Consider the following 26,975-nt stretch of genomic DNA (forward strand, 5'->3'; position numbering starts at 1 on the left):
TTGACTATTACAAAAACATCAGCACAGACTTAGAAAGAGAATACTTATACAAATGCTTGAGTTATTTACAGAGTTTCCCAAGATTTTCTCCTTTGTGCGATAGAGAAATTTAAATGGTATGAAATTATGTAGCATTTTCTATGTAGGTACATATCCTGCAACTCTGGCAAAAAAAAGTCTTTAGAAATATAAACTGGTATATTTACAAAGATGACAAAAAACGATGTATATTAATGGATAATAAAACTACCGTATAATCCAACCCATTCAGTAAATACGGGTGGCAGTAGAATATAAGAACATAATGCATAGATCTGTGAGGTCTTTATAGCAGAAGCTGACTGTAAATGTGTGGCAGAAAGGTTCAGTTTAACACATGCAGGTGGTCTTGTTATGCAAGGTGTATGTCACCTTTATGACAAGCATATCACCTGCTGATGACAGAGTTAAAGGTTATCTAAGAAATTTGTTGTGTTTGTGGTCTTAACCTCTGACCTCAAGTTGAAACTGCAGATTTTGTAAGTAAACCCAGATGATCGTGACCACACAAAACTTTCTCTCTGTGTCTCATGATGTCTTCCCACTCATTTACTAGCCATACCTCCCACTAGGGGTTGAACCAACTAGTCGACTAGTCGACTAGTCGACCTTAATGCAATGTCGTGACGCTTTAAGCCTGAGGTCGACTAGTCGCATTGATCACACAGACAGTGGACTAAACGCTACTACAGCTAGTCATCTATTTCTTTCCAAGATCTTTTTGTGTGAAGTGAAAAAATCCCTCACACTCAGTTTTTCATAACTTGCCTGTTTGTACTTAATAAACCAATAAAAAACATTTGGCGCGAGGTCACTGTATTTGGTTTCGCACGCTCACAAGGTTTGCGAAAAGTAAATGCTAGAGGCTATTTTTAAAAATAAATTAATAATAGATAAATTCCTTTATTCGAATAGTAAATAAAATACAGCAATAAAATAATTAAAATTAAAGTCTCTCCTGGTTGTGTTCCAAATTATTAACATTATGTCTTTTAGGCTAACAGTAAAGTGCAGAGTAAGATTTGTTTCTGTAAATCCTCAGACATTATTTTTACCACTTAATTAAGTTTTGCTTTGTAGAAAGCATTTCTTTTAAATGAATTTCGTTTTGTATAAATTGTATCTTAATTTTAATAAATGTTTCATCAACCAATTGCATGTATTTAATTAATAAAAAGCAAATATAGCAGAGAATATAATAACCGGTCCGTGCATGAAGGCGCCGGCACGGCGCGTTCACTTGCATTGCATTGTTAACTAGAACGCACCTCATCATAAATGAATAAAACGTAGGTCTATATGCCTCATACATTTGCATTAAATATATTTGCTGTATTTCTAGAGCAGGCAAGGGCTTTCAGACCTGCCTTAGCCGGTGTGTCTTTTACGCATTCTGAAGGTGCCCGTTTTATCGTGTTGCAGTCTATTAGGCAACTTTTCGCATAAGATGGGTTTAGATTTGGAAATACATGACATCTACATTTCAGTGGTAACAGATAAGGTGATGATGATCATCCTCTGTCTTTATTATTGTTAGCAGCACTACCTCAAACTAAAGCGCAGTCTCTTCGGAGCTGTCATTTTTTTAAATGAGCCGCGGCAATTTTCAAATGAGCTTCACAAACGACCTTGTACCTAAACTATTTCGAAACTAAGCAGCCATTTGTCCTCCGATTCGGCGCCGCGTTTGTGGGACTCATGTTCCGCGCTGTAGGGGATTTAAAAAAGTGTGTTTGTTTGTGAGCCGGAGGCAGAGCGCAGAGAGATGCGACAGAGTTGCGAAATTGCAGGCGCGGCTCGAAATGGCTGTTATTTCAAACAGCGTAGCATATTTTAAACCAGCTAATGAGGCTCGGTGGCCAGTCAAGAAAATGTTTAGTTTTCGCCATCCCTAGTTAACATTAAGTTGCAACATAGGAGCTGTATAATTTTAGCATTGTTATGCCGACATGCATCGATTAAAAAATGCTCTAAAACTGGACTAAGTGTTGCATTGTTACGTTAAGTTGCAACATATGAGCTGTATAATTTTTTTAATTTAAGTTGCAACATAAGCTGTATAATCAGCATCTGTATTAATGTTCTGCTAATAAATTGTGGCATGTTGCAAAGCAGTCCCATCTCTTGTGTTTTGTATGATTGACATCAACGACTAGTCGACGTTGACTCGACTTTGATGTCATAACAGTCGACTTTAAATAATTTGAAGTCGTTCAACCCCTACCTCCCACATGTCAAAGCAATCCCCCTCGTCATGTTCTTACAAATAAGTTATAAGTGCATTGGCTTATCTTTATCATATCTTTGTTAGATCAGTCATAGAAATGTATGTCCAGCAGAAAATGTTTTGGATTAAAATTGAGGCACATGCATGGCTGTTTTGTTCAGATCTTGGTTCTGCTTTGGCCGCTTTGACTTCCACCACTGGATGGACGCAAATGGTAGGAATATTGCTTTGCCTGGGTCAAAGAGTCCACCAGGCTCACACACTCGACAGCGTTCACTGTAGATTAAAAACACAATGCATTTTAAATTTACACATGACCTTTGCTATAATGCATTTGGAAGACGTTTCTATACAAGGCGACTAGGTGCATCTGTGTTATGCAATCTAATGATGAAATTAGGAGCATCAAAATTTAATTTTACAAATTGATTTAATTTCAATCTTTACACGACCTTAGTCAGTATTAAAGGGACTTTTTTTGAAAATATAATAATTTTCCAGCTCCCTTAAAGGGATAGTTCGGCCAAAAATTATATTAAACCCATGATTTACTCACCCCCAAGCTGTCCGAGTTGCATATGTCCATCGTTTTTCAGACAAACACATTTTCGAATATTTTAGAAAATGTTTTAGATCTTTCAAGTTGATTAATGTTACAGGGTCCACGACCTTCAAGTCCATAAAAAATGCGTCCATCCTTCACAAATTAAATCCAAACGGCTCCAGGATGATAAACAAAGGTCTTCTGAGGGTAATCCGAGCGGTGTTGTTGTAGAAATATCCATATTTAAAACTTTATTAACGAAAATAAATACCTTCCGGTAGCGCCGCCATCTTAGTCGCGTCCGCATTCAGGAGAGAGTATTAGTGTAGTGTACGCACTTTTCTTAGTGACGTATGACAAATTCGGAGGGCAGGGGCACAGAGCAGCAGCAGAGTAGCCTCCGTAGGCTGCGTAAGCTCTCATTCTGAATGCGGACGCGACTAAGATGGCGGTCGCTACCGGAAGGTATTTATTTTCGTTAATAAAGTTTTAAATATGGATATTTCTACAACAACACCGCTCGGATTACCCTCAGAAGACCTTCGTTTATCATCCTGGAGCCGTTTGGATTTAATTTGTGAAGGATGGACGCACTTTTTATGGACTTGAAGGTCGTGGACTATGGGTGGACCCCGTAACATTACATTTAATCAACTGAAAGATCTAAAACATTTTCTAAAATATCCGAAAATGTGTTTGTCTGAAAAACGATGGACATATGCAATTCGGACAGCTTGGGGGTGAGTAAATCATGGGTTTAATATCATTTTTGGCCGAACTATCCCTTTAAGGGGGTCGCACACCGGCCGCGCAGCTCCGCGCCGCATCGAGTCGCATATAGGACAACTCGGGGGTATCGTAAACCAAAAGTGCATATTAAATAGCGCGAGCTTCGTCAGATAGCGTCTACTCCAAAATGCTAAATATACGTTAGCAGCCAATGTTAATCGTTTATGATTTGAGACAAATATGATGTTATTTAATGTTAAACTATCTGAGTGGCACGACAGGGATTTGAGCAACTTACTGAGTCAAAGCTGGGTGGCTGGACAGGCGCCACCTGGCAGCGCCGGTGTGCGTATACTCATAGAAAACAATCTGCTTGATTTTTTTAGAACGGCGCTGAGCTGCGCTTCCAGTGTGCGACCCCCTTTAGAGTTAAACATTTGATTTTTATCGTTTTAGAATCCATTCAGCCGATCTCCGGGTCTGGCGGCACCACTTTTAGCATAGCTTAGCATAATCCATTGAATCTGATTAGACCATTAGCATCGCACTCAAAAATAACCAAAGAGTTTCGATATTTTTCCTATTTAAAACTCGACTCTTCTGTAGTTACATCGTGTACTAAGACCGACAGAAAATTTAAAGTTGTGATTTCCTAGGCAGATATGACTAGGAACTATACTTTCATTCTGGCATAATAATCAAGGACTTTGCGCCTCCTGCAGCCATGTTACGGCAGCAATGATATTACGCAGTACCCGAAAATTGTCCCCTGCCATTGAAAGTTACTAAGGGAAATATTTTCGGCTGCTGCGTAATATCATTGCAGTAAAGATATTGAGGTTATATTTTCACATTTTCTGTGGGGAGTCCACAAAGGGACCATACCATACACAAGGGGGCCACATGTCGAAAACATTTGAGAACCACAGTGCCCCAGTGTGTGTATGTGTGTTTAAATACTCACACTGTTTGTTTGTTTTGAGTGACAGGTCCAGCAACAACTGGCTTCGGCTCTGTGGTTTGAGTGCTGCAGCCCGTAAAGACTGCCCTCTTTTGGCCGAGGCTCCACCTACACCAAATGAAACGCAAATCGTGATTGTTCCTTGAATGTAATAACGTGCATTTTCGTCAAAGTTAAATTAATATATCTGAATTAACGTCACAACTCATGCACTGACGCTCTTAAAATAACAAGGTTCAGCAGTTTGGTATAAAACGTGCAGGTGTGTGAGCTTGTGTCCGTCTGACGGCATTGTAGAGATGGGGAGGGGGGTTTGGACGGAGTGTGTGAGACAGCTCGACATTCCATCTGACAGCAATGAACTTTTCAAAGCGCCTTGACTGTCAGGGTGGAGCGGGGAGGGGAACAAGTGTCCGTGTGTACGTGTATGCGCGTGTTTGAGAACGAGAGTGGATCAGGCCTGCACACCCATCATCACCTGTTCATGTCTGCTGAAGGTCAGTAGCGCTAACTGGGTCGAAAGTTTAACTCTACCTTATCAACAGATATGAAAATGGGAGTGTGTGTGTCTGTATTAAAAAGCCACACCCCCTTTAAAAATCTTATTAGTGATCCTTGCATTACAGCTGCATGAATACTTGGCCTGCATTGTTTGTGCTTTGATGTAAATGATGCCTTTGGGAGAGTTCAGGTGTTATTCTTTGAAGCAATTAGGATTTTTTGCTCATAGTCTCATGGTCATGGATCACTGTGAACTCAAAAAGTCACTATTTTCTGCAAATTTAAATGAAGACCGAGTAACATTTCAATTTAAGGCTTTAGGCATCAGATATTGGACTAAGGATGCAGTATAAGCATTTTGCATATTGTACTTGATCAATACCAACAAATAACAGATTCACAAGTTACTTACTGCCGGCAAAAACATTCAGAGGCCATCGCTCACCATAAATATTTTGCAGCGCTGAGCTCTTTTTCCCCGTGCTTCTGGTGGGAGGAGCCTGAACTTCAAAAGCAGTTGTGTGGTGGGTGTGGTCTTGATAGATAGGCCACCCCCACAATAGCTGAATCAGTAGGGCGGTGACTTCAGTTGTCTCTACCCCTTTTGCGGTCCTGCATAGTATCTTATGAAGACGACCCCGGATACAAGTCCTAAATAAACAACAACATTTTATGTAGGTGCCTACATACCAGTGAATGCATCAATTGTATATAACAGATAAGAGAAACCCCCATGCTCAAGCAACTAGAAATGGGGGAGCGACACGACCTCATTCATTTCAGTGGAAGCTTGGCGACTTCTGGCAACACGAGTGACAGTGACGTTGGTGACACGAAGTGGACATGTCCAGCGATACAACAAAGTTGAGAAAAGTTTAATTTTATGCAAATGACGAGTGACCTTTGAGGAGAGTAGGAGGGGAGCAATCCCTATTCAGACCACCTGCCACTTTCTCGCTGTTTGTCACTCATTTCTTTCAATGAGCCCATTAGGAGGCGTTTCTAATTCTGGTTGTCATAATCAAATGAGTAACATCCATTGCAGTAACTTGCGCGAGATGATGAGGTGAACTCCACTGCGTCGCTCTTAATGGTAGGCCCTGTCCCAAATGGCGCACTTCATGTGGACTTTTGGTCTCGTGGCCTTAAATTGCGCGTGCTCGCTTAGTCTATGAGTCCGTAGGGTGTCAAATCTGTCATTTTACGCACCGAATGATGCGGTCTTTGACGAAAGCCGCACTGCAGCAGGTTTTGCGCACTTTACCAATCCAGAAGTATTTGCGAAAGAGCAATCAGGCCAATCAGAAGATGGAAGGGAGGAGTTTACACTGATGGGCAACTTCTCTTCCTATTTCTCAAGTCTGTCCCAAAATACGACTCCGGTGCGCCTTAAGGTCTGCACTACATGATGTTATCAAAATGTGGACTCTAAGGAAGTCCATAAGTCTGGAGTGTGCCATTTGGGACATCTCCCAAAAGTTGCTCATGAACTTTAAGTTAAACTTTACTCAACTTTGTTGCATGGCTGGACATGCCCACTTCCTGTCGCCAACGATCCCTTTCGCTATAAAGTATGGTTAAGTTTAACTTTATGCATATCATTAGCGACCTTCAGGAGCAGTGGAGCTAACATCATCCATTTCACGCAGGTTACTTCCGAAAGTCATCTATCATTTGCAGAAAGTTGTACTGTTCTCAACTTTCTAACGTAGCTGGATACGCCCACTTTGTCACCAATGGTCGCTGTCCCTCATGTTGCCGGAAGTTGGCAAACTTCAATTGAAATTAATGAGATTGCGTCGCTCCGCAGTTGCTAGTCGCTGGCGGTGTGCACTCAGTAAAGTTACATTCACATTATAAGCGACTAGCAGTAGCAGAGCGACGCAATCTCGTTGATTTCAATGGAAGCTCGGCGGCAATGTTTAACTTTATGCAAATTATGAGCGACATTCGGAAGCAACTACCAATGAGGACAAAACAGTGGAGTTCACGTCATCCGCATCACGTCAGTTACTGGAGCAGACGTTACTCATTTTTGACTAGAATATTTGAGTATTCAAAAATTTGAATACTAAACTCTAAACTAACTTATAGCTGAAGCCACCATCAAAAGATAAAGGAAGCAAAATGTACCTCCTCCATGCTCTCTGGATCACACTGGCTGCCTGATGTTTACTGTGCAAACTCTCCATCCTCTTTTCCTTCCCTTTATCCACATGTTTTCTTTTTCCTCTCCCCATCCTTCTTTCTTTATCTCTCTCCACCTCTGGACACTTCTCCTTCTCCCTGGCATTTGGTCTCTCTCTTGATGTTTTATCCTTTTCTTTCTCCATCCGTTTCTCTGTCCCTCTTTCCGATCGTCCTTCTTTTTGTCGTGTTCCTCTTTCTAAACTGGACATGTTGGATCGCTGGGTTCCTGCAGATTTAGGTCCTGCTGGCTTGTTCCCCTTGGAAGTAGATCTATGATGACCGTCTGTTGGTGTCCCGTGGGTCTTTTCTTTTGAACTGATAGTTGATATGGTATGAGAAGTTTCAATTTGTGACCCTGTGGTCTTGGGTCTGGTGTGTATGGCTGGCTTGGGGGTTGAGGTGGTCTCTGTGTGGATTGGTGGTCCATGGGACCCTATGTGCACTGGTTTGGCACTGCCTGGGCGACTGGACCCAGCAGGTGATAGGCGCTCATATGTGGAGTCACATTCGACTGGTACATGGCATGCAGCTTTAGGGCCACACGTCTCCATTGGACACATTTCACTTAGAGTGCCTAAAGACTTCTTCACTGTGAGGTCAGAGGTCACAGAGGACTCTGGGGTTTTGGCCTCTCTAATTCTGCGCTCTGTGGGAGAAACAAAAAGGAAGAATGAGCCAGAGAAGCAGTGTTGGATTAGTTACGGTGCCCATATTCATTTATATCATTAAAGGGGACATATCATGAAAATCTGTATTTTTCCATGTTTAAGTGCTATAATTGGGTCCCCAGTGCTTCTATCAACCTATAAACTTTGAAAAAGATCAACACAGTAACTAAGTTTTGATAAACCATTTTCTGCAAGCATGTGAAAAAATAGGTCATTGAAATCTGTCTCCCCTTGTGATGTCAGAAGGGGATAGTACCGCCATAATCTGCACCTATCTAACCACGGCATTGCCATTGGTGCAGAGATCAGCTCATTTGCATTTAACAGGACACACCCATAACTTCACATTTTTGCTCACACCTACAAAGTGGCAATTTTAACACGCTATAATAAATTATCTATATGGTATTTTGAGCTAAAACTTCACATACGTACTCTGGAGACACCAAATATTTTTTTACAACTTTAAAAAGTCTTGTGAAATGTCCCCTTTAATTGTGCATGTCTCACAGACCCACCTGCTCGATGTTGTTTTTCTCTCCTGCTCTGTGATTGGCTGTTATGAGCACTAAAGGTTTTTCTGTGCTTGTGTCCTTTAACGTCAACACTTTGCTCTGTTACATCCAATGACAGTTTTTCCACTCTGACTGTAACCAATGAGAGCTGTTGCTCTGCCTCGCGCCTTCGCTCCTCCTCCCTCTTCCTAAAGAAACAGAAAATATTCAGACACACATTTACTATACTATACTATAAATATTCAGACACACACTATAGAACTGTTGATGATGACTGTTCTGAATAGTGTTTGTAATGGTCATATTGATATTTGCTCATACAGTCAACTGATCACAAGTTAAGTAGAAGTGCCATAGTGAAAATTTTAAGGACATTGCATACATAGATACAAATTCTGTGTGATATTTCCTAGAGTTTTTATTTTCTGAAGACCAAACTGCCCATTGGTCTTCAGGAAAATCCTCCAAATATCAGGTCACTAAGGGCCAGATTTACTAAATTACCGTGGGAGTTATTTACTAAAAAATGCGCAAATTAAATAACACAGGCACAACCATTGATTTCCATAATGACAAATGCAATAATTAAATTTTTTTCAGCGGTAATAATGCACTGCTGTCTTTAGTAAATCCCGAAAGTTGTTATTTAAAGGAACACGGCGACTTTGGGGGATATGGTGAATAAGCTAAATCCCAAAGAGTTAGATAAGTCTATACATACCTTTTATATCTCCGTGCATGCCGTAACTCTGTCTGACGCACCCACCGCTAGCCTAGCTTAGCACAAAGACTGAAAGTAAATGGCTCCAGCTAGCATACTGCTCCCAAAAAGTGACGAAATAACCCCCAAATTTTTTTATTTGTATGTTGTGATTTATATAGTCACATCGTGTACAAATAACAAGGTCATATGAGACACAGCCATCTTTTAACCGTATACATACTGGGAACTATATTCTCAGAAGGCAAAGCACTGCTACTTGGGCAGTATGTATACGGTTAAAAGATGGCTGTGTCTCATATCACCTTGTTATTTGTACACAGTGTCACTTTACAAATCACAACATATAAATAGGAAAATGTTGGCTGTATTTTGTCACTTGTTGGGAGCAGTATGCTAGCTGCAGCCATTTACTTCCAGTCTTTGTGCTAAGCTAGGCTAGCGGTGGGTGCGTCAGACAGAGTTATGGGAGGCACGGAGATGAAAAGGGTATGTATGGACTTATCTAACTCTGGGGGATACGGTGAATAAGCTAAAATCCCAAAAAGTCGGCATGTTCCTTTAACGCCAAAATGATGGTTACGCTGGCACAAGCTGTTAGTAAATCTGGCCAATAGATTGCTGCTTGTCAAAACAAATTTAAGGACTTAATGTATCATACACATATTCCTGATGTAAAATAAAGGCACATTCATCCCACAAAGAATTGATCTGTTGAACTGAGAAATGGAATGAAATGAGGGCAGAAAAATGACCCACCCCCAAAATGGGGGGGTCACACAAAGTAACTCCAAAAGCATTGCTAAATCCATCTCACAGGGTCCAAGTGTGAGATTAACATGGAAACTTTTTGACAGAAACTCTCCTTTAAGGATAGACTGCCTAAAATAACAGATAGGCAGACTATGCAAACAAGTTTAAAAAATGTTAATGTGTGTATGCAGACGCTGAGGAAAGGTGTGTGTTCATTTATCCCGAGAGCTGACAGACTCTAAATGTCAAGCTGTTGAGCAGATGAGCTTTGCCCAATTAACAGAAAAGGAGGAGGGTTATGTGAATCTCTCTCTCCCTCTCATCTATTTCCATTATTGACAGCAAGAAATTGATGTTCATATTCCTGCAGCAGGCAGGTAGATAGATGAGCTGCTACTGAGCAAACACACATAATTAAACAACACATATTACATTCATGCAAACATTCTGAGTATCTGAGATCAGTCTAACAAACCTGATGCCACATCGATCAGCACAGAATATAAGGGGTTAAACTGACTGAGCATTATTCAGGCACCTTTGATTCGATCATTATTAGATTGTCACTCCATTCTATTTCATGTACACTCCAGTCCAGTTTTGTTTGATACAGTACACACATTCCTTTGTGTAGTAAGTGTATTACTACATTTGCGTACATTTCCATATGTGTGTACTTACTTGGCAGCATCCTTGCGAAGTTGTTCGTGTCTCATAAGGAGTTTCTTGCGTTCTCCGAAAGCCCGTCGGACCTTGTATCCTTTGTAGAGGGCCTGGATGGATGAAGCGGCAATGTCCTGGATGGCAGCGATGGACAAAGCACCATGCTCCAATAAAAACTGTGTCAGTTCCTGATGTTCTCCCAGAAGGGCATAGTCTAGAGGAGTGTACCTACATACACATTGCTTACGTTAAGCACCTTTACGGCAGACGATACATTAGCTCGCATATGTAAGCGTTCATTACCTCTCCTCAGTATGCTCCATATGGTTGGGAAACGCTCCACACCCCAGGAGCAGCTTTACAGCATCAAGATAACCATTATTACAGGACCAATGCAGCGCAGTTCTCCCCTTAACATGTAAACACACATGAACAAAAATGAAGTCGCAGTTCATGCTTGTTCTGCTCATGATTAAGTTCTCAAACCCAGACAATGTTTGATTCTTACCTCCTTGTCCTGGATATTGGGGTCGGCATCATGCTGGATTAGCAAGGCCATGCAGTTGATATAGCCGGCGTATGCCGCACACTGCAGCGGAGTTCTTCCAGCGTGGTCCTGGAGGTTAGGACTGATCCCGTTCTCCATCAGCACCTCGCACACCTCGGCATTACCGCCCAGAGCGGCCCAGTGCAGTGCAGAGTGACCATCTATATCTACCAGATCAACACGTGCTCCACCTGAACAATAATTTATATAAAATGCAGATTCGCCATGAACACTGTGGTTGTTCTAACCGTATGTCCATGTATGTGCTGACAAACCTTTGATGAGGGTGAGGATGACGTCTCGATGGCCCATTTCACAAGCACGAAACAGAGGCGTGTGTTTCATTACGTCCAATGGGTCCACAATGGCTCCCTTCTCAAGCAATAACCGCACAGTCGACACATGTCCCGAAAGTGCGGCCGCATGAAGCGCTACACACACACAGTGAGCAAAACGCCAAAATTATACACAAACCAGTGACAGAAATGTCAAAGATTTTTCATTTATCATTTTAAATCCCCCACCTGTTCCACCATATTTGTCAGCCATGTTGATGTCCAGGTCTTTCTTCAAGTCCAGCATAATCTTGATAACATCATCACTGCCCTTCCCAGCAGCCCACATGAAAGCTGTTCGTCCTTCCAGATCGGGCTCATCCCGCACTGTGTGGTGTTTCAGGAACACTGCAACTGTGTCCTTAAAGATACACACACACATAACAGGAGCTGACACAACAGCTGGGAGAAATCCAATGCAATGCATCCATTGTTTTACAATACACACACGACATCAACAAAGTCTCACTGCATAGTTGCTCTGAGCTCCGTAGTGCAGAGGTGTTGCTCCCTGACTGTCTGATGGAATCATCCCAGATTTGTTCCTCTCCAACAGGAGATGGACAATCTTTGCATGTCCTACACACGCACACACCATAAAAATGTAGAAGCTGGGCTATAAAAATTATTATTTATGCATGTGTGTGAATGCGCATACCCAGAAGTGCCGCCCAGTGGAGCGGGGTTCTGAACAGGTTGTCGTAGGCCGTCACGCTGCAGCCCTCGTATGATGTCAGGACTTCAACCACTGCTTCATTTCCATCAGCCACCGCAAAGTGCAAAGGGGTGCGGCCCTCATAATCCTGCCAGTTCAGTAGAGACTCGGTGGGAGCCGCTTCCTACGATATAAACAAATCCAATCGCTTTCAATGAATCTGGTGGAGTGTGTGATTTACAGAATGTGTCATTATCCGTATACAGTGTGTGTGAAATTAGCATTGTTAATGACTCACCAAGATGCAGTGCACTGTACGTGTGGCGTTGGGGTGTTTGTTATGTGCTGCCCAGTGTAGCGGGATCTTGCCCTCGCTGTCTGGTATCCCGATGTTTGAATCATGCTTGATCAACAGCTTAACATGCTCGGGATGATTATAAAATGCACTCCAATGCAATGCTGTTTGCTGAAGAAACACCAACAAAATATTTACAAGATTCTGGTTTCAATTTTCCTGTTTGCTGTTTTTGGATTGCTGCTACAAATAGGCTTTACTTCAAGAAAATTTAGGCTTAATTTAACACAACATTGTGGCACTTATCCAAGTGCACAAATATAGACAGCAGGTTAACAATAGGTTAACAACATAAACAAATGGCTTTTGTGGCCCAAACTTAACTTCCAGTAGAAGAATTAACTTCCACAAAGATTCAAGCGTGATGCTTAAATGCACTTCCTGTGTATCACTGTGTCTGAAACCGCCTACTTCCATACTATATAGTAGGTGAAAAGCAGTAGGCAAGGCAAGTAGTATGTCCAAATTTATAGTATTCCAAAAACGGTATGCGAAAAGTACCCAAAGCAGTAGGCGAGACAAGTAGTATGTCCAAATTTATAGTATTCCAAAAACGGTATGCGAAAAGTACCCCGGATCACCTACTACTTTGATGGACACTATCCCGTGAGCCCCTGAAAGAAGAGTTTTACAATGAAGAAAAAGAAGGAGAGACCTTGTTTTATTTAAAAAAATCCAACATTTTTACACCTGTTCCTTGTGGTTTAATTTCATGTTGTTTAACATCCTTCCAGTTAACAACTAACTTTTGTTATGAATACGTGTCAAGTGATGTGTAAACATGGCAGATGTAGTACGTCCAAATTAATTTGTACTATATAGTACCTACAGTTTAATGGTCAACGATTAAGTAATTCATCTAATTCAATACCTACTGTCATAGCATGCGATTTCGAACCTCAGATTAGCAGTCACGAGCCGCCACTGGTTAATATTGTATACATAATATAATAAAGCAATAAGCCCCAAGGAGCAGTGGGTTACCAGTGCATTTTATAACAGCTAAGGGGCGTTGTTAAAAAAAAACCTTAGCTGTTATAAAATGCACTGTAACCACACTGCTTCGCGCAGGTTATTGCTTTTATAAAACGGTTACTTCATATGCATAACGTTAGCTGAATCTTATAAAAAAACACAATAAGCTGTAATTATATTAGTACAAATATTACTCTTCCGCCAAACAAAGTAGTTCCAGTGTGACTGAAACAGAGCGCAGTTCCCAACCAACACAGACGCAGCAAAGACACAATGAAAATATGATTTAAGACTGTGGTGTTTATTTTATAAACCAACATTCATCTAATTTATACATTAACATTTATATCGATCAAGTGATGATCAAATATGCTTGGAAGCATGCTGAACTCTTTCCCCGTCAGCGTTTTTTTTTTTTTAAGTTGCCACCCAGTTTTAGTTTAATGCCTTGCAGAAAAATAATCTTCTTTAAATAAACATAAAATATCAAATGAAAGAACAGACCATCCGCTTTCAAACAACAACAAAAAAAAAAACGTTTCATCCTACCTTCATTTGTTCTCTTATCACCTCTCAGATTTTTTTTTAGCTAAAAGCGGAGATAATTCCATTTATGTGAATAACTTTTGTAAGAGATCAGATTCAGAGCCTGATCAAAACACGCTGTTTTTAGTGTTGAGTGAATGCGTCAGTGTTTAAGTTGGGTAAGATCACCACCCAGTGGATAGCGGAAATATGAATTTGAGGTATAAACTCCTAAAAGAACGTTTCTCTTTATTGATTAGATGACTCAACAATATCTATTGACATTTATCTGGATATCGCCATAATTGTGCAATTGTATACAAATTAAAAATATGATTAAAGACTGTGGTGTTTATTTTAATAAATCAGTACGCAGCAACAGTCTGAACCGTGGGTTTACCAGGGTATTTTATCATGGCTTAGAAGGCGTTTCAACCAATCAGAATGAAGAACCAGAACTGCCTGTTTTATAATACACATTTTACACAGTAACTGAGCTAATTGTAGTTTTTGATACACTTTAGCTATAATTTGAAATAAGGTAATCTATGTAAATTTTTTAGCTAATAATCAGAAATAAACTGCTCTAAAAGGACTTTGTTGTTATTAAATCTTTGTAGAGTTTACCGGTAGTTACATGTGTTCCACGAAAGCCGTTTGTTTATGTCGTTACTGCTGAAACTGTCTATATCTAAGAACTGTGTTTTACCCTCCCCCTCTATAGGTGGCAGTGAGAGGTTGGTTTGCCAAAAAGAAGACCACAAGAATTTGGCAGAGGCACTCCATTAACACTATTAATGATGAAAATTATGTTCAATTTTAAAAAAAAAAAAAAAAAAAACAATTGAATGGCTTCACAAAAAGTGAATACATCTCCGGAAGTCATGGGGATTACTTCTGGATTGGATATACATGCTTTTTGAATTCTCAAAGTGGCGGAAAACGTTGACTTGCATTATATGAATCTATAATTAGAGCATTGGGGTTTCTTCAAAATATCTTCATTGTTCTACTGAAGAAAAAATGTCATTAACATATTGGATGGCCTCAGGGTGAATCATTTTTTTTAACTTTTAGGTGAACTATCCCTTTAATATAAAATTATTTGTTTGTGTTCAACTGAAGAAATTAAGTCAAGATGTTGTGAGGTTAATTATGAGAGAAATGTCATATTTGGATGAACTACTCTTTTAATATTTGAGCTCCAGGATCAGCCAGTATGGAGTGGGTGAGGTTTAAAGACGAACTTAGAAGGATTGTAATATTTTCTGCATCCAGTCACAAAATAAGGCAATCACGATTCTACTTATCAAATTATTACAAAACCAACAGACATATGAGAGCCTGAGAACAAACATGCTTTTTTGTCACAATGGATGCACTGATACAACCATCCAGTGCACACACACATGTAAGTGTAATCACAACCATACACATACACACACACAAAATAATGATTTAAAACAGGACCTCTAATAACCCTGGTAGCTTTGAGCCATTTGTCTTTGGAATGAGATTTTAAATGATGGCGTATCTAAAGAGTCGTTGTATGTGCGCAGATCATCGGAAAGTAAACCAGGGTGAATGTTTACAGTAATTGGAGCCAAAGTGAATGAAGCTGCATGTGGTCTGGTAATCTGCAGCAGTTGATAGCAGTATTTCCCAGGAAAGCACAGGGCGCACACACGCCTATCTAAACTCTATGGTGCCCGCCGTGTATTTCATTGTTAAGTTTACTTCAGAAAATAGTATACACTTTAAGCCTGATTCATACTGCCTGCTGATTGCTGTGTATTTAAGTTAGGAAACATAACTGATGTTAAGAACAGCTCACTATTCACTTTTATATCATCTTTATCCTACAGTATACAATAAAAGTGAATGGTGACTTAATTTAGGATGACACACCAACAACATCAGCCATTTGGTGAGTGTTTGTTGCCATTACAGCATTACCAACCATCATACAATAACTTGTACAATATGCTAAATCTGGTACAGCAAATACCTAACAGCAGCAACAAGCAGTTTCAATGTAAAATTAAATTGGTCATGGGACAAGCCTGTGGCACGCAGCGAGTGTGTAATCATCATTTAAAACACGCATGAGGTTAACACAGCGATGAGACCCTGAGCCTAGTAGGCGCCTGGCAAGCTCTTGCAGCAGCGCTGAGAAAATAACTTTTATTAGACGATTTAAACAAACTCATATCCTCCAGAAAAACATCAGAGGGTGCGGAGACCCCACGCTGCTTAATGGCATATATATAGAACCACAAACACACACGCACAATCTAACCTCACGTTCACCCCTGATACCCACCCGTGCCTAAAGAGAGGAGGATTAGCGTGTGAGACATGTATGTTTTGTACCTTATTCCTGTCCTGTGTGTCCACCTCACCCGGTGCCATGTGTTTGAGGAGCAGAGATAGAGGCTTGGAGCTCGAGTGTCGGGTTGCAAGGTGCAGTGGAGTCATTTCCTCCAGATCCTTCAACCGCCAATCAGCATGACGTGACAGCAGCAGTTTCATGAAACGCACATTGCCCTGAAAAGTGTGTTCAAACGCAAAAAAATAAAACATACAAAAAACAACAACAACATGACAAATATGGACAAAAGGGCAAATTGTAATTTTGACTCCATGGGATCTCTATGCATAAGACTAAACTATTCTATCATATGAATATATACGTTTTATTAAAATGAACACAAAAAATACCCTGATCAGTGTCATGCAGAACCATTTATTGTTGTGCCACAGTTTGAGGCATCTGTTTATCCATCTAAGTGTCTGAATGTGGCTGAATGTGAATGGCCCACCCCTCTCATCAAGAATCCTCCCAGGCCTCCTTAGCTCCTGTGTAAAACATTCTGGGGAGAACCCTTGTGTGTGTTTGTGTGTGTGTCAGAGCTCTCAGTCTCTATTCCCAGCCCAATTAGAGTGTTAATCCCTGAGCTACAGCTCTTATTGATCCAGATGTCAGAGTGTTACCCATCAATCCATTCTCTTCCTGTCTTTCTCTCCTCTTCACTTTCCCGCCTCATCATGTGCTGCTCACTTCTCCTCATTCTCTAGTGCTCGCTTCTCCTCATACTCTTCTACTCTACTTGTTCTCTACTGCTCTCTTATTCATATCGTGTGCTGCTCCCTTATCCACATCATCTGCTGTTCTCCTCATCGTCATCTGCTGCTCTCTTCTCCTCATCGTCATCTGCTCTCTTCTCCTCATCGTCATCTGCTGCTCTTTTCTCCTCATCATCATCATCATATGCTCCTCTCTTCTCCTCATCATCATCTGCTGCTCTCTTCTCCTCCTCATCATCTGCTGCTCTCTTCTCCTACTCCTCATCATCATCATCATCTGCTGCTCTCTTTTCCTCCTCCTCATCATCATCTGCTGCTCTCTTTTCCTCCTCATCATCATCTGCTGCTCTCTTTTCCTCCTCATCATCATCTGCTGCTCTCTTTTACTCATAATCATCCGCTGCTCTATTCTCCTCATCATTATCTGCTCCTCTCTTCTACTCATCATCATCTGCTTCTCTCTTCTCCTCATCATCATTATCATTTGCTGCTCTCTTTCCCTTCTCCCCCTCATCAACTACTGCTCTCTTTTCCTCATCATCATCATCATCATCTGCTGCTCTCTTTTCCTCCTCATGATCATCTGCTGCTCTCTTCTCCTCATCATCATCTGCTGCTCTCTTCTCCTCATCTTCATCATCTGCTGCTCTCTTCTCCTCCTCATCATCTGCTGCTCTCCTTTCCTCATTGTCATCTGCTGCTCTCTTCTCCTCATTCTTTATTGCTCTCTGGTCTTCATTTTCTCTATATACCCTCTATGCTCTATACTTTTTTCTCACCTCATCCTTTACTTCTTATCATCCTCTACTGTTCACTTCTCACTCCCTCCTCTTTCTCTACTTCTATCTGATCCTCATTCTCTCTTCCTTTTCTACTGCTTTCTTCTCCTCATCTTCTTTACAATTTCTACTGCTCTCTTCTCTTCATCCTTTACTGTTCTCTTCTTCTCATTTTCTACCGCACTCTTCTCCTTGTCCTTTACTGCTCTTATTTCCTTGTCCCCTACTGCTATCTTCTACTCATCCTCTACTGCTCTCTTTTCCTCAGCCTCTACTGCTTTTTCCCTCATTCTCCACTGCTCTCTCATCATCCTCTTCTTGTACTCTAATGTTCTCTTCTCCTCATCCTCTACTTTTCTCTTCTCCACATTCTGTCCTCATACTTTTCTGGTCTCCACTTCTCATGCTCCACTTTCTTATTGTCTCCTCATTCTGTAATTTTCTCCACTCTCCTGTCCTCTTCCCATTTTATCATCTCCTCTCCTCATCTTCATCTTCTTTCATTTAGATCACCTTTTTTCACTCATATTCAAAGCTCAGAGAGAAACGTGACAACGCCTTAAGCACTAGAGGGCAGTAAACCCTTACAGCACAGTGTCAGTTCAGAGTCAGACGGGTGAGTGTGTGTATGTGTGTACTGTATGTCACCTTCTGTGCAGCCAGGTGCAGTGCGGTTCTCTGACTGTGGTCAGTCTTGTTGACGGCTGCACCAGCTTTAAGCAGAACTTCAGCACAGTCCAAGCGGTCAGCAAGCACACAGTACATCAGAGGGGTTCGTCCAAACTGATCTTCACTGTCCCGCAGACATGGCTCTGCTACAGACAAAATTACACATTAAACAATCAACCTGGACCTGTTCCTAGAGAGCATCCAGACTTTGAATGATCATATGGAGAACAACTATGTTAGGATAGTTCAATCCAAAATGTAAATTCTGTCATCACCAAAAAACTATTCCTTTAATGTACAGGCATCATACCTGTGATAAGTTTCTGTAAGGTACTCTTATCTCCATTCACAGCGGCCGCATGAACCTGAGATGGATTCTGGGAGAGCAACATCGCCTGGTGCAAAAAGCAGCAGTCACACATTTAGTCATGAGCCAAGAATCAAAAATATACACTAAATACAAACATGCCCTTTTTTGCTCTAATTGGTGACCAAACAAACCATCATATCCGCTCACAGTGGTTCAGCTGGAATTCTAGGTAATCCTCAGACAGTAAGTACCAGGGAGGGGGTACATACCTACTGCAGTGGTTCTCAAACTGGGGGGAGCGAGATGATGCCAGGAGTGCTCCAGGCTCCATGACATTTTATAAATACATTAAATTATTATATATTCTGTGTAATCAAACCAACCAACCAACAACACTACATTATATAATTGAATGCTTTGTTCAAAGTAAATTCTAAGTTTGAGATTGTTTCATGAATTTTCTTTGGGGGGGCATGAAGGGATGCACCCTACACAAGGGGGGGAGGCGCATGCACAAAATGTTTGAGAACCACTGCCCTACTGGGACACACCCTGATCAACTCATCTCTTATTCATGTTCATTAATATTGCAAGAGCTTTAAAAAAAATTCAATTACATATACAGATACATATTAAATGCATATAAGTAGCTAACATTTTTATGACTGTAGAAATGAGAACAGATGCGAAGTGGCATGCATTACTACCTTTTGTTTTAATAGTTGCAATTCCCATTCATAAAATCTCTCACAATTCTTTCCCAATTTCATTCTTTTCCTCTCTCACACACACAACTTATTAGCCACTCTGTTCTCACGCACCCCATGAAAGGGTAATTGGGGTTAGTTAATGAAGACTTATAAAACTACTAAGAGTTACAACTACTTCAGTAGCATGTGTGTTTGTGTGTGTACATTCTGATTAAAGCCTTTAAATGCTGCACTGTAATTCAGCTTTATGTGACTTTGTGTACTTAAACTAAGGAAATCAGACAAACAAACACAGTCTGCTTTTTTGGATTCACAACATGGTTAAAGACAGCAGGGGTACGTCTTTGAGAGAGGTGTACGCACAGGGTAAAAGTGCTCGCGATTTCGCTACCGACCACAGGTTAGCGTGTGCGCAACTTATCGCGTGGGAAGTGATTTTCCGTGAGAGAAGGTTTTTATGGAGGCTTTAGTCATATCTACCACAAGCTTTCCTCAATTTCTTACAGACTGGTACATGAAAATACTCATTGGGGCAGACAAAATTGTCTGGCATATCAAACAATGTTCTCCGAAACACGTGGGCACAAAAGATTTCAGACTTCATTTAGGAGAAGAAGATTTTCAACATTTAAATCAGTTTAAAAATAAAACTTGTTTGAATCATAGTCGTCTTGGTTTATTTAATAATAATACATGACGTATGTTAATTTTGACTAATCTTTGTTATATTAGAGTATCTCAGCATCAAATTGAAGTGTAAATGATTCAAAATTGTTAATAATTAAATTAATATCAGTTAAGCCTATAACAATTCCAAAACATAAAAAACATGTGTTATATTATCTTTAAAAACATTAAAATTTTTATATCTTTTAGAAATAGTTATATAATTAGCAATTCATAGTTTTTAAAGTTTCAAGCAGGGGTCAAATAATTGCAATTTATTTTTACACAAAACAGTTATCACTGATTTAGACTCGCACACTTTCCCACTCAAACTCTGGAACGCATTAAGGATTCATACAATCTGCACAAGAGGGAAAGCACTTCATCTTCAATGTGTATGTGTGTGGGCAAGCATCCAGCCTGTCTAGCCGAGCCAAATGATCCCCTACCAGCATCTTACTGAACAACCAGCTGAGTCAGGATTTAGGGAGAAAGTGAGAGACAAAGACGGAGAAAAAAGAAAGTATAATGAAGAATAAACAATTGGGTCAGGAGTTGAGCCGTGTGCACGATTGTCTGTAAAGGAGTGCCTGGCATCACAATAACAGATCTCTGATTTAGATCAACCTCTCTCTTTCCATAAACGTTCTTTCTTTTTTTTAAATCGGTTCGGGCTGAGAGACTCCGGTCCTTTCATCTAATTCCCAGAGGGCAAATCTTCCATTCTTTTTCCAAGGAGAAAAGGCACCATGTTGTGAATGCACACAACCATCCCTGTGGATGCCATCCTTAGTGTATTTTGAGTGACATGATCACCTTGTGCCTCATTAGCTGTGGTGTCCCATAATGCAGCAGGGCAACAAATGATCCCTCTGGTGAGGGAGGTGTGGCTTCCAATGGGCAAAGTAATGTAATTATGTAGTTCCATAGGTGTCAGTCACAACAATTGAAGAACATAAGTGCTATTAAACACACAAATAATCACCGTCTAACATATGTTATGTAAACATTACCAGGCTCTCACGGCATCTTCCCACACAGAACTTTGATGTGCCCACACAGACGTTTGCAGATTTTTCACAGAAATGGCAAGACTGTTGATCATAAAATTCTATTATGTCCGTTTAACGTTAAGTATTGTTATTAAATATTTGTTTAACCCTGCCTGTGAAAACCAGGCTAAAGTCTCATAATCTAATTACAAGATTAGAAGCATTAGTTTGTTTACAATCATTTATTTCATCATCTTTGACATGACCTTACTCAGTCAATATTAAAAATATCAAAGTTATATTTTCACTGAATGTTGGCAGAAAATGCAAAAAAGGTAGCAGTCCAAAGTCGCATAACAGCAATTCCAGTGTTATGAATGTGAATTTGCAGTAAAAACTTGAAATACACAGTACTGTGCAAAAGTCTTAGGCCACCACCACCAAACTTTGTTGTTTTAGCCGTTTTAATGTCCATCCATATTTATTTTTCAAAGTATTTTATTAGGATACAAACAGGAAATACAGGAAATATGTACAATTTTTTTTTTACATTTTCAGGACTAAATGTCTTATTTATTTATTGACCTCTCTTGGCACTAAACACATCTTGAGCGTTTTTGAGCAGAATGAAGTATAAAGATTAATTTCTTTAAAATAAAAAATAAGGATTTAATTTTATTTCGATTTAAGAGATCTTGCAGTCCTGCTATTGCTCAAGTGGAATGGGAGTTTACCCTAAAAACTTGACACATCAGTTTACATTTTTATATAGTATTTAAAACTATATACACATTTCCTGTATTTTCTGGATGTATTCTATTAAAGAGACTAAGAAACAATTATATATGATCACTTTTAAATTGTCAAAAAACATTTAACATGGCAGGACATAATAAGAATATTTTTGTGAGGTATACACTGGTGTATAAGTTGTGTCTCTATTACAGTAGGGTGGATTAAATGATGTAAATATGTCATCAGTACATTAGAGAATTGTACACATCTAGTTGTCTACTATTTTGCTGTTACCACTTTAAGAGCTTTGAGCACACAAAGAGCTCAAGGGACGCAAAAGAGAAACTTCATACGTTGGCATCACCAACACAGTATCATGGCAACTTCTATGCATCTGGCTAATTCGTATGAATTTGTACGACCAAATTTGTATGTTTTGATGATGCTGGGTTTAGGGGTGGAGTATCATTATAGTTTTTTTAATAACTGTACGTTTTTGTGTGATTCACCTCATGCCATCTTGTAAAATGCGTAAAAATTGATAAAATGTCATCAGGTTGGCATCACTGTTGATAATGATTTAAAAAATTTGTAGTTTTACTCCTTAACTTTATAACAATTATTTTCTTGCAGTGATTTCTTATCGCAGCCAAATTTTCTCTTTGGCATTGTTTCGCTTCCCTTTCATAGAAACCTGGTCCCTGGTCTTTGTTTTCCTCAACCTATGAAATCGACCAATGATAAACCGAGGCTGCGATCAGAAGCGGCTCACTCAGGTAGCAGATCGGCAGTGATTTGAAATGTCGTAGTCTCTGGAGCTCACTTGGGTCCGGGTTCCTATCATAGGTCTCTTGGGGGCGGTCTCGGGATGAGGGGGAAGTATTATAACAGACCCTATCTGACATCTCTAATGAGGCAGCCTAGAGAGAAACATCTCTCTCTGCCACCCTCCCATTCTTTCTCTTGCTCTTCCTCTGTACCAACGTTTCTTGCTTTCTCTCTCTCTACCATCTACCAACATCAACACACGCAAAGACACACACAGCCCCTTAGGCTATCCCCTCTCCTCCCTACAGCGACTAATTGGGCTAAATCTGTGATCTAATTAAACGTCCAATTAGTAAGAAAAGGGGCCATTTAGCCGCTGGCTACACCGCTGTGCGCGGGAAATAATGTGATTGCAAAACAAACAGAAAATCAATGAGAGAGAGAGAGAGGTGGGGAGAGAGAGAAAACGAAGGGTGGAAGAGAATGCGAGAGAGACAGGAAATGAAAAAAAATGAAGAAACATTTGAATCAGCTGGGTGTTTATAAGATTAGAAAGCAATGTGCAACACATACTGTGGTTATCTCAAGAAAGGAACATGTAGATGGGTATATTTGCGTGATCTCTCAGCCATGCCCCCATAACACACACTAATTAAATTATTCACAAAACACACGTTAACTGCATTATTCTATCCATGCAGTCAGTAAGTACATTATTCTATTAACACGCTCAAAGAACCATAAAAATCAGCACATCATCAATTATTAACAACTCACTTAACCCCAGAGAGAGCCAGGCCTCCCTTAGAAACATTCACTTACCCTTCACTACATCAATTATTAATATAGGGGTTACACTCAACATTGGGGCCACGGAATGGACTGTCTCCATTCATACTGTATATGCTGAGGGTGAAGCCCACAAGGATTAAAATAAATTGATCAACAATTAGGTCAGTGGCATAACATCAGTTAGCAGATTAGAGTACCTCTATTCTATTATCTCTATTATTTGCAAATTATTTTAATCTAATTGAATGCCGCAGAGATGACGTTTTTTCGTAGACCAACCCGGAAGTTAGCGGGACACTGGTTCTCTCGCCAGAAAGAACATTTATTTTTCCCATAGACTTTTGGATTATCGCAATAAATAAGATCTGTGTTTAAAAAAAGTTAAAGACACATTTGTCCAACAAGTTCATCTGCACAGATTAATCCCATTTTTATGGATTTTGAAGTATAAATGCATTTACTAGAAAAATTTAAAGCTGAATTTTGACTTTAAAAGTCATAAAAGTTGAAGACTTGTTGGACAAAACGTGTATGTGTAAAACTTTTGTTAAAGGGACATTCCACTTTTTTTGAAAATATGCTCATTTGATTCTTACCGTTTTGGAATCCATTTATCTTATCTTTGGGTTTGGCGCTAGCACTGTTAGCATAGCTTAGCACAATCCATTGAATCTGATTAGACCATTAGCATCGTGCTAAAAATAACCAAAGGGTTTAGATATTTTTCCTATTTAAAACTTGACTCTTCTGTAGTTACATCGTGTACTAAGACCGATCGAAAATTAAAAGTTGCGATTTTCTAGGCAGATATGGCTAGGAACTATACTCTCAAACTGGCGTAATAATCAAGGCTGCAGCAGGCATAGTGATATTACGCAGTGCCCAAAAATAGTCCCCTGCTATTGAAAGTAACCAAGGGGACTATTTTCGGGCACTGCGTAATATCACTGCGTAAAAACCTAAAAGTCTATGGAAAAAAATAATGGTCTTTTTGCGAGGGAACCTGTATCCTGCCAACTTCCGGGTTAGCCTACAAAAATACGTCATCCCTGCGGCACTCTATTAAACACAGCTAATCTTGTAATCTTCTCTCACTCCCAGCACAGCTTAGCTCATATCCTGTCATCAGCACAGCTTAGCTCATATCCTGTCACCATCAGCATAGCTTTCTATATCTCATGTCACCATCAGCACACCTTTGCTCATCTGCTGTCCCCATCAGCATAGCTTTCTATATCTCCTCTCACCCTCATCACAGCTTTCCTTGTCTGCTCTCACTCTCAGCACAGCTTTCCTCATCTTTTGTCATCATCAGCACAGCTTTCCTTAGGTGTTTAACAATGTCAAGGATACTTCCTTGGCAGGACTAGTCCTTCCAAGTCACTTCCTTCAGAGGGTAGGCGAGGCTCCTCTTTGGCATTCAGAGAGCACGTAAATAAAACAGGCTAGCAAGTGCACTCATTGCGTCCTTACATCAGTGAAAAGATCTGCTTTTGGCACTGCGCGCATAGGATTGTGGGTGATTTGAGAGCGCAAAGAGGGCGAAGGCTACACATATGCATCCTTTCCTGTATATAGGATATTTTTTTGAATGAAGGACTCATTCCTTGGTTGAAATTCTGAGGATCCTCGACACTGGAACAGTCCTTCGACGGATGTCGATGACGTAGCATCCTCGAAATTCTGGCTTCTGAGGATCCTTCCTTGACATTGAGAAACACCTCTTGTCTCCTCTCGCTCTCAGCACAACTTTGCTCATGTAAGGCAAATGCGTCATGTAAGGACGCAATGAAAGCTCTCCTGTCATCAGCACAGCTTTCCTCATCTCCTGTCATCTGCACAGCTTTCCTCATCTCTTCTCACCATCATCACAGCTTTCCTTGTCTCCACTCACTCTCTGTACAGCTCTTCTCCTCTCACTCTCAGCACAGCTTTCCTCATATCATCTCACTCTCAGTGCAGCTCTCCTCGTCTCCTCTCACTCTCAACTTTCCTCATCTTCTTTCACCACCAGGACAGCTTTTCTCATCTTCTCTCACTCTAAGCACAGCTTGCCTCAACTCCGGTCCCCCTACCACAGTCCATGTCACCTCTCACTCCTAGCACAGCTCTTATCTTCTCTCACTTTTAGCACAGCTCCCATATTCTCTCACTTTAGCACAGCTCTCATCTCCTCTCACTCTCAGCACAGCTTTCATCATCTTCTGTCACCCTAAGCACAGTTTTCCATGTCTCCTCTCACTCTTAGCACAGCTCTCATCTTCTCTCACTTTTAGCACAACTCTCATCTCCTCTCATCACAGCTTCCTCATTTTCTTTCACCGCCATACACAGAGTGTATGTGTCTGATTCTTACCATGGTGATGTCCAGGAGGCAGGGAAGGCCTCAACAGATGTTACCCAGCTAAACGAACTCTTGCTGGGCTTGGCATAGCCACAGGTCCCCCTAGCAGCTCTGATCTGGTGTTCCTGCAGGAGAGAGAGCGGATAACCAACACACAGGCAACAAACCACCTGCTCTGGTCTAGTGTGCCAAACAGTTTTTGCCAAAGTTTACTTTAAACAGTATGCTTTATAAACAAAGCAAAAAAACAACACTGAATTCTTCACTTATTTAAACTGAAACAGAATGAGACATTGAAACTCTTTCACTTTTGAAATCTTACAATTTTCTACTCAAAATATATGGAGTTATATATTTGAATATAGTTATATATTTGAATTTACACACATATTAGTATACAATAGTATGAATAGCAATACCATCAACTTTTGTTTATTTCATACCATCCTCCTATGCAAAGCATCAAAAGCATATGTAGCGAAATAACAGAGGAATAACAAGAAAACAGACAAATAAAACTAAATTAAATAAAAAAAGAAAAGAAAAAGACACACAAAACCTTTTGCACATTTATTAATACTGTGCCGTAAAGTAGTTGAACCTGATAGTTAGCGATCGTTTAAAATTGTCTGTCCATCACTAATTAATAAAACGATAAAATAGTTTATGATTCAACTTCGTTGGCATCTTCATAAACAATTTTTTAAGTCTGTACAACATGATACAAATCATTAAACATTTTTGTCACAAATAAAAAGTTAATAATTGCTTTAAACCACCAGAAGCGACATATTCATAACTTTTAAATCCTCCAGCTGATTGTGTCTGCATGTAGCTTGAAGGCTAAATACTTTTATAAATCTCCGTTACTCAGCAGAGAAACGATGATGCAACTTACCACATTCAAGGTGAAACACAATTATCCTGATGCTCCCATTTCTGACATGAAATATCTGAAGTCCGTTCTTAACTCTTTGCAGCGTTAACGCTTTTATCGTACTTTATGGTACTTTAGCCCCGCTGTGGTCAGTGTACTCCAAAATATCTTGAGACCACAAACACATCTGGGCACGTACATGAATAAAACTACATTTACCGTGTACGACAGTCTCAGCATTCAGCATATTACGGGACATGTAGTTTTTAAGAAACAAAAATGCCGTTTGACCAAACATCAGTGGGCTTAAAATGAAACTACATTTCCCATAAACCCTTACAGA

At 40.2% G+C, this 26,975-nt stretch overlaps 1 protein-coding gene across 2 annotated transcripts; it reads right to left on the reverse strand.

The window, feature by feature from the left end:
* Positions 1-120: 120 nt before the first annotated feature.
* invs (inversin) lies at positions 121-26,814 on the reverse strand. 2 transcript variants are annotated; one of them, XM_065260818.2, is made up of 19 exons: positions 26,654-26,814; positions 25,768-25,880; positions 18,749-18,833; positions 18,418-18,581; positions 16,277-16,450; positions 12,347-12,514; positions 12,052-12,232; positions 11,863-11,972; positions 11,583-11,754; positions 11,334-11,489; positions 11,020-11,249; positions 10,815-10,921; positions 10,530-10,739; positions 8,378-8,562; positions 7,135-7,837; positions 5,447-5,652; positions 4,504-4,608; positions 2,264-2,542; positions 121-601 (listed from the first exon to the last, which is right to left on the reverse strand). In XM_065260818.2, exons 2-18 carry the CDS (start codon positions 25,768-25,770, stop codon positions 2,424-2,426), a joined length of 3,078 nt encoding a protein of 1,025 aa, XP_065116890.1. In that variant the 5' UTR covers positions 25,771-25,880; positions 26,654-26,814; the 3' UTR covers positions 121-601; positions 2,264-2,423. The 2 variants fall into 2 exon arrangements, with proteins under 2 accessions (XP_065116890.1, XP_065116889.1); XM_065260817.2 differs by having other exon boundaries at positions 18,418-18,584.
* Between the last annotated feature and the right edge of the window lie 161 nt (positions 26,815-26,975).

The sequence above is a fragment of the Paramisgurnus dabryanus genome, chromosome 13, assembly GCF_030506205.2.
Source record: "Paramisgurnus dabryanus chromosome 13, PD_genome_1.1, whole genome shotgun sequence".
Taxonomy (NCBI): Eukaryota; Metazoa; Chordata; class Actinopteri; order Cypriniformes; family Cobitidae; genus Paramisgurnus; species Paramisgurnus dabryanus.

What these genes read in the sequence shown, in the direction of transcription:
- invs (XM_065260817.2), bottom strand. An exon ending in CCACTGGGCGGCACTTCTGG is followed by an intron (nt 11,973 to 12,051) that starts GTATGCGCATTC and finishes GTGCGTGTGTAG; the next exon opens with GACATGCAAAGATTGTCCAT. An exon ending in TGACAAATATGGTGGAACAG is followed by an intron (nt 11,490 to 11,582) that starts GTGGGGGATTTA and finishes GTGTGTGTGTAG; the next exon opens with CGCTTCATGCGGCCGCACTT.